A 7,091-nucleotide genomic window follows, 5' to 3' on the forward strand; every position below is an offset into this window, starting at 1 on the left:
CTATTGCACATTGTTGGCTTACTGTTAGGTCAAAATGTCTGCCATGAAAAAGGTCTATTGGTGCTGGTCAAATAAAGTACTGGCACCATTGTTACATAAAATTCTGTAACCCTTCACATTTTGTGACGTGATGAGGAATTTGAGTGATATTGCATAGTATATCATATTATTGGAATATTATTTTAACTTTCTTCTTCAATCAAACATGGTGCATCTATAGTATTTTCATTGGGTCACAAATTTAAAATGTGGCATTCAGAAATCTGTGACGCTAAGAGGGTTAAGTGCATGAAAAAAACAGGGTTAATCCACAGTCTAAAGGTCAATCAGGTGAGTACTCTACTATGCACACATCTGCTATCACAGCAATCAGAATGTGTGACTCTCTATGGAGGCTCCATCTTTGGTTACAGTTGCTATACATTTTGGGATGAAGTATAATAAAAAGTTTTTTCTTCAGTCATAGAATCTGGTGGGTTACAGGATTTGGGGTAGTTGCATTTTTATTTGTCAATAAAAGGTAAAGGTCAGAGGAGGAAAAATTAGTGGAAGTGACTACAATTAGAGTCATTACTATAGCGTGTGCACTGTCACAGAATCCAGGTTACTATGATATAAGAGCAGAAGACATCTCTGTGTGGCACGTTCCCAACGACTTCCCACTGGACCACTGGAACCTGGCAGCCATCCTCCACTACCACACCAACAACCGCTTTTTCAGACTGTATGGAGGGAACCTCTTTCAGCTCTTCAAGGTAACGTAAAAAAAGAAGGTATGAACTATGTGAGGGATAATTCCTGACTGTATGGTCCATTATTTGTAATTGCTGACGTGGAACAACCCTTCACAGAATCCATCACAATCATAGAGTCCTAATCCGGGCTAGGGTATTATCCTGATTATGGCACATTCCCACAAAATGCCATATGTAATCAATAAAAAAAATATACTTAATATAAAAACTTATAATATAAACTTAAAATAAACTTGGATTAAGACATACCATAGTTGCCTGTTGATAGCCTTCCTATGCATTCAACGTAGGCTTTGTTATGGTGAAGTTAAGATTGTGCTTTTATAGTTTAATCCTTAATTGTCAGTGCACAGTTGGTTCACTTGGTAGCTGCATCCATGTAAGATTACGTGGGTGCTCAGAACCTGCAACTCTTAATGTGGGAATGAATTGTATCTTGCACATGCACTAGCATTGAGCAGTCAATTTAGTACAATGTGGCCTCTCTAGATATATTTATTTTTGGTCAAACATATTTGAAATTAAATTTGTGTGGTTCTCATTAGGAAGTTGTTGGTGTTTACACAACTAATCTGAACAGCAAGCCCTTTGGCATAGCCTTACTGCTACTATCTTTACCTACAGTGTAATAGTGGTGTATTCATTTAGAACTACTATCAAATGCGTACATCGTAGGCGTTAATCCACACCTTCCAGTGGTCATGATATAAAAAGTGTTACCAAAAATTACTACTTCGATATTGTCACATTCTTCCAGTGAGATACAATGTCGGCTCGTGCAGCAACAGAGGGCCAGCTGTTCCCATTGTGTATGACCATGGAAACAGTGCAACTTAATGTTACCAGTATACCATTTGGATGTCTTTTGACAATGTATAAGCCAGTAGGTAGTAAAATGTAAATGGCAGACAAGATGCTTTATTAATAAATTAGTTAGAACAAGATAACAGAAGACCTTTGGGATTGTTATGATTATATATTTTAGTATATTTTCATTTCACGTGTTCCTTGTTTGAGTGATGTTCCAATAAGTAATACAATAAATGTCGATAAAACATTAATCAGTTTGCACTTTGAGCTTCTTAATGTCAACAGAGACTTATGAAAAAGGGCATATATAGTTGTGAAGATCGAGAATAAACCACAACACATTTTACAACGATCAACACAGGTAGGAAATAGATATTTTGTCACAAAAAGGTGCACTGGGGATGGGGATATGACAAGTGCTGTTCAGTCTTTATGTCCGTAAAGTCGATCAGTTGGCGGTCATGCCCCTTCAGTCTTTCCCCATCCAGGTGGATTAAAGATCCAACACATCTGTACATATTTAATTCCATAACCAGGTTATGCTCAGTGTTATCTGTAAACTACCAACCTGTTAATAGACTACTTTTATATTCTCAAGCCAAACCATTGATGAATGAATCATTATGCCTCACTTCTTTCTCAACTCCTAAGACCTGTTTCATTATCAGTGGGTGACTGCCTTGATGAAGGAAATCCAACAGAAATGAAGTAAAACAACTCAGAAAACATCAACATTTGCTTTCCAAATCCCAAACCCTTGTAATACAGAGTTACTTGATTCATATTCTGACAGATTTTGCAGCATCAATTACTTTTTTTGCACGAGTAGCCAAACATTCTGAACACCTTTAGCCAGAGCAGCAACATTTGTTTGCATTGCTCCTTTATGCCTTTATTAAGACACAACTTAATATCACAAATTTCAGAAATCCAGTGTTGTATCCTCATTTGAAATATCCATATTTGTTTTGATAAGTGGGACACAAAATAATACTAGCAACTTAATGTTACCAGTATCCCATTTGGATAACTCTTGTTCTTTTGTTCTAGAATTTCTCCTATGGGGGGATTAATAAAGCTATATCTTATCTTATCTTTTGACAATTTTTAAGCCAGTAGGTAGTAAAAGGTAAAGTGCAGACAAGATGTTTTATTAATCAATTAGTTAGAAGAAGATAACAGAAGACCTTTGGGATTGTTATGACTATATATTTTAGTATATTCATTTCATGTTTTCCTTGTTTGAGTGATGTTCCAGTAACTAATACAATAAATGTCGATAAAATATTAATCAGTTTGCACTTTGAGCTTCTAAATGTCAACGGAGACTCATGAAAAAGGGCATATATAGTTGTGAAGATCGAGAATGAACCACAACAGATTTTACAACGATCAACGCAGGTAGGAAATAGATATTTTGTCAAAAAAAGGTGCACTGGGGATGGGGATATGACAAGTGCTGTTCAGTCTTCATGTCCATTATGTTGATGAATGTTCTGTCTCCACATCTGTTACTTTATATTTCTGAATTATGGAAAAAAAAAATTGATGTTAATCTGAAACCTTCCTGAATTTCTTTAATCTTTGTAAAAAAAATTACGTTTTTGCTCTGGGGAATTTCTGATTTTGGCTGATAGATTTATTAGGTTTTAATTGCTCTGTGTGTGTATGGGATAACATACACTGCAATAATATGTACACATATGCTTCTTTAATCTTTAAATGTATTTAATATTTTTTTTCCCACAGATATGTTATACCATATGCTTTTGTTTTTGGTGGTTTTGGTGTTGGTAGAACATGCCGCCTTTGCAGCTGCTGCTTTAGAAATGGGTAAAATACAAACATACATACAAGAAATTTCCTACATCAGCTCATCCACTGTTTCCTTTCATAAACCACTTCTATCTAACGTTCTTATTTGATCAAATTTGGCTCTGTTTGCAGTAAATGAAGAGCTCACCCACACAGAAGCCACCAGGGATGTTGAGACACCTCAGAACCTCACCAGAACAAACTTTGAACATTTGGAGAGACTGAGCAACAGATCCAGATATGTTGCAAGGAGTTGTAAAGAGATCAGGGACAGATATAATGAACAAGAAGGTAAGATGACATTTCTCTAGTAGTCTGACATACTTCTAATGCAGTCAATGTGGTGCAGTCCCCTCAAGCACATGTTTTGAACAAATATTTTGGCACTAATTAACACTAATATTTCCAGATGGGCTATACTACCTGACCACTGCTAATGGCATGGTCTATCAGACCTTCTGTGATATGACCACTGCGGGAGGTGGCTGGACGCTGGTGGCGAGCGTCCATGAGAACAGCATTAATGGAAGGTGCACAGTGGGCGATCGCTGGTCGAGCCAGCAGGGCAACAATCTTAACCTTCCAGATGGAGATGGGAACTGGTCCAACAGAAACACCTTTGGAACAGCAGAGGGCGCCACCTCAGATGATTTTAAGGTACACTAAAGTATTCTCTCTTGTGGGCAACCTCAAACACACCCACCAAACAAGAGAAAACTTATCTCAAAGGACAGGGTTGCACACCGTTTCAGACTGCCATTTCTCAAAGTTGATAACTGTTAGTAAGGAGGACTTTCTACTTTCTACTGATCAAGTTATTATTTTCTTTATCGTTTTATTAGTCTATAAAACTCTTTAGGTATAATAAGTCTCAAGATGGGATAATGAGCTATGCCTGTTTGAATGTGCACTAAACCTTGATTAGAGTCATCACAATAGTGTGTGCACTTTCACAGAATCCAGGTTATTATGATATAAAAGCAGAAGACATGTCTGTGTGGCACGTTCCTAACAACTTCCCACTGGACCACTGGAACCTGGCAGCCATCCTCCGCTACCACACCAACAACCGCTTTCTCAGACTGTATGGAGGAAACCTCTTTCAGCTCTTCAAGGTAACTCAGTTGTGCGGGGATGTTAAATTATAATTTGGTTAAAAAATGGATGAGGTATAGAACATGACAATAAAATAAGAAATCATTAACTACACAAGCAAACCTGCATGATGATATTGTCACATTCTTCTTCCAGCATTATCCAGTGAGATACAATATTGGCTCGTGCAGCAACAGAGGGCCAGCTGTTCCCATTGTGTATGACCATGGAGATAGAGAGACCACCAGAATGTTTTATGGACTTAAACCAAGAAGTAAGAGCTAATGTTGCAAAATAGAGATAATAAAACTCTTTTCACCATTGCAGTAAATCAATCTGGATTGGTGCTTAGGGCTATTAATGTATAATTGTCCCAAAAACATTCATTTAAAAAATAGGAGTAATCTAATTTTTAATTAACTTTCAAGGTTAAAGATCCAGTGCTTACCATTTAAGAAAGATTAAATGGCAGAAATAGAATATAAGTTTGTTTTCATTAATGTATAATTACCTGAAAATAATAATATTTATGTTTTTGTTACCTTACAATGAGCTGTCTTTATCTACAATGGTCATAGGTCGCCTTCTGTGTGCAGTAGCCCAGAACGGACAAACCAAACACTGTCTCTAGATAGGGCCATTCAAATTTTTTGCGTGTTTTGCAGCCACCATAGTTTGTCCCTCTCGCTTGTAAAGGGAGGGTGAATTGATTGAGTAGTAATCTGCAACTCCACCACTAGATGCCACTAATTCCTACACACTAGACCTTGAAAGCTTATCCTTGAATTATAAAATGGTTAATAAACTAACTAATAAAACCAAATGCTGCTGTTTTTAAGATAGACTTTGATAAACTCATGTTGCTTTTTCTGTTTAAATAAAAGAGGAATTTGAACCAGGATTCATCACATTCAGAGCAATAAACAATGAACGTGCAGCCATGGCTATCTGCTCTGGGGTCAAACCGATCGCTGGATGCAACACTGAACATGTGAGACTGAATCAATTATCACACTTCTGCTCAAAACAGCAAATGATGCACAGTGTAATAATACTGTTATTCTATGTGTGTCTCCAGTACTGTATAGGAGGAGGTGGATATTTCTACCCTGATCAGTGTGGGGACTTCCCATCATTTGACTATGACAGTCTGGGAATGGGTCAAGGCTGGAGCGCTTCCAAAGAGATGACTGAGGCTGCTGTCTTACTGTTCTACCGCTGAGAGGATTATATTTTGCAAGTAGATGAGTGTTGTTTATGATGGGTGCAAACCAAACCAGCTGGTGGAGGCCTGGGGGAGGCTGGAGATGAAGTCACTTAAATAGGCTGAGGCCCATCAAGTCAACCATAAAAGCATTTGGCAGGGAGTACGCCACACTAGTAACAGTCCCTTTTGTACCCATTTAGATGTTATAGCAAACAGTTGTTTGTAATTCAGCTGCTCTCCAGCAGATGGTGTTATTAAACTGTATATTCAAATAAAACATCAAGCATTGTTGGATGTTTCAGTTTAAAGTTGTCATCCTGATCTGTAACCTAGTTGGGGAGGGGGCTTTGTGCTGCTCAAAGTCACTATCTTTTGAATCCTCTCTGTCCATTGACATCAACTGAAGATTGAGGCTGTCTGCTTGACCACTGTGATGTCCTGTGATGTCCTGTGTGCTATCATCTCACCTATAAACTACCCACATAGACCTAACCTGGGATGGACAGACCTTCAATTTAGGAATGAGGTTAGATTGGAGGTCATTTAGCTGAAAGAAACAAGCTAAAGTATCCACTGTTTAGTTTTCAAGGAGCCTGCACATGCCACATAACATTTTACTTCAACCACAGTAGCTGTTGGCAGGGTTTCTAGAGAAGTATATGTTTTTATAGATTTATGTGTCTTTCTTGTGTGTATTTTTAACTTGACTTTCTGAACAAATAACCGCACAAGAGTTCCTATGTGTGCAAGCACAAATGGCAAATAAAGTTCTTGAATCTTGAATCTTGTTTATGTCTTATCATGAGCCTTATCCTTTAATATATAACAATAAACAGTCAGTGTCTTAAAAAAATACTACTACTTAATACTGTCTTTTTGCCCCAAAATTACTATTGATTATTTAAAAGGAGTTATTTTGTACTGTTGCGGAAGAGTGTGTAACCACTAACACTGTATTTAGAATTACTTAAGGCAGATTATCATTGAATTGAAGTTATAGAATCTCTAACGATAATAACAATAATAATAACTGGCCTGGAAGGAAACATAATATTTTATCTCATAATTATGACTTTTTATCTCATAATTTCGACTTACTTTGAGGATATTTTTATTATCAAGGCTAAGTTTTATCTGTCTTTTTTTTTTTTCCTGACGGAAATGGGCTTCCATACAATTTATATGAAAATGCTAAATAAATGAATAAATAAATAAAACTAAATAGCTGGGCACTGTAGTTTTAGGAAATGTTACTTAAACAGGATCAAATTTCAAACATTTCTTGGGAACTATCTACAGCTGTGGATGAATACACATTTTATATGCTAATAATTCTACACAGCAGCAAGACAGTGTATGTGGTATTAACTCAAAATAAACTAGAGTTCCCACATTCATCATAATAAAGG

The 7,091-nt window shown here is 36.9% G+C and overlaps 1 protein-coding gene across 3 annotated transcripts; it reads left to right on the plus strand.

The window, feature by feature from the left end:
- Nucleotides 1-449: 449 nt before the first annotated feature.
- Nucleotides 450-6,465, plus strand: LOC127354547 (intelectin-like). Of its 3 annotated transcripts, none has more exons than XM_051384510.1 (8): nt 450-755; nt 3,315-3,398; nt 3,513-3,671; nt 3,790-4,037; nt 4,337-4,495; nt 4,632-4,749; nt 5,360-5,466; nt 5,554-6,465. In XM_051384510.1, exons 2-8 carry the CDS (start codon nt 3,317-3,319, stop codon nt 5,695-5,697), a joined length of 1,017 nt encoding a protein of 338 aa, XP_051240470.1. In that variant the 5' UTR covers nt 450-755; nt 3,315-3,316; the 3' UTR covers nt 5,698-6,465. The 3 variants fall into 3 exon arrangements, with proteins under 3 accessions (XP_051240470.1, XP_051240472.1, XP_051240471.1); XM_051384512.1 differs by having other exon boundaries at nt 3,363-3,398; XM_051384511.1 differs by lacking the exon at nt 450-755 and adding an exon at nt 2,927-2,966.
- The last annotated feature ends 626 nt before the right edge of the window (nt 6,466-7,091 follow it).

This window comes from Dicentrarchus labrax, unplaced genomic scaffold (assembly GCF_905237075.1).
Source record: "Dicentrarchus labrax unplaced genomic scaffold, dlabrax2021, whole genome shotgun sequence".
In the NCBI taxonomy this organism is placed as follows: domain Eukaryota; kingdom Metazoa; phylum Chordata; class Actinopteri; family Moronidae; genus Dicentrarchus; species Dicentrarchus labrax.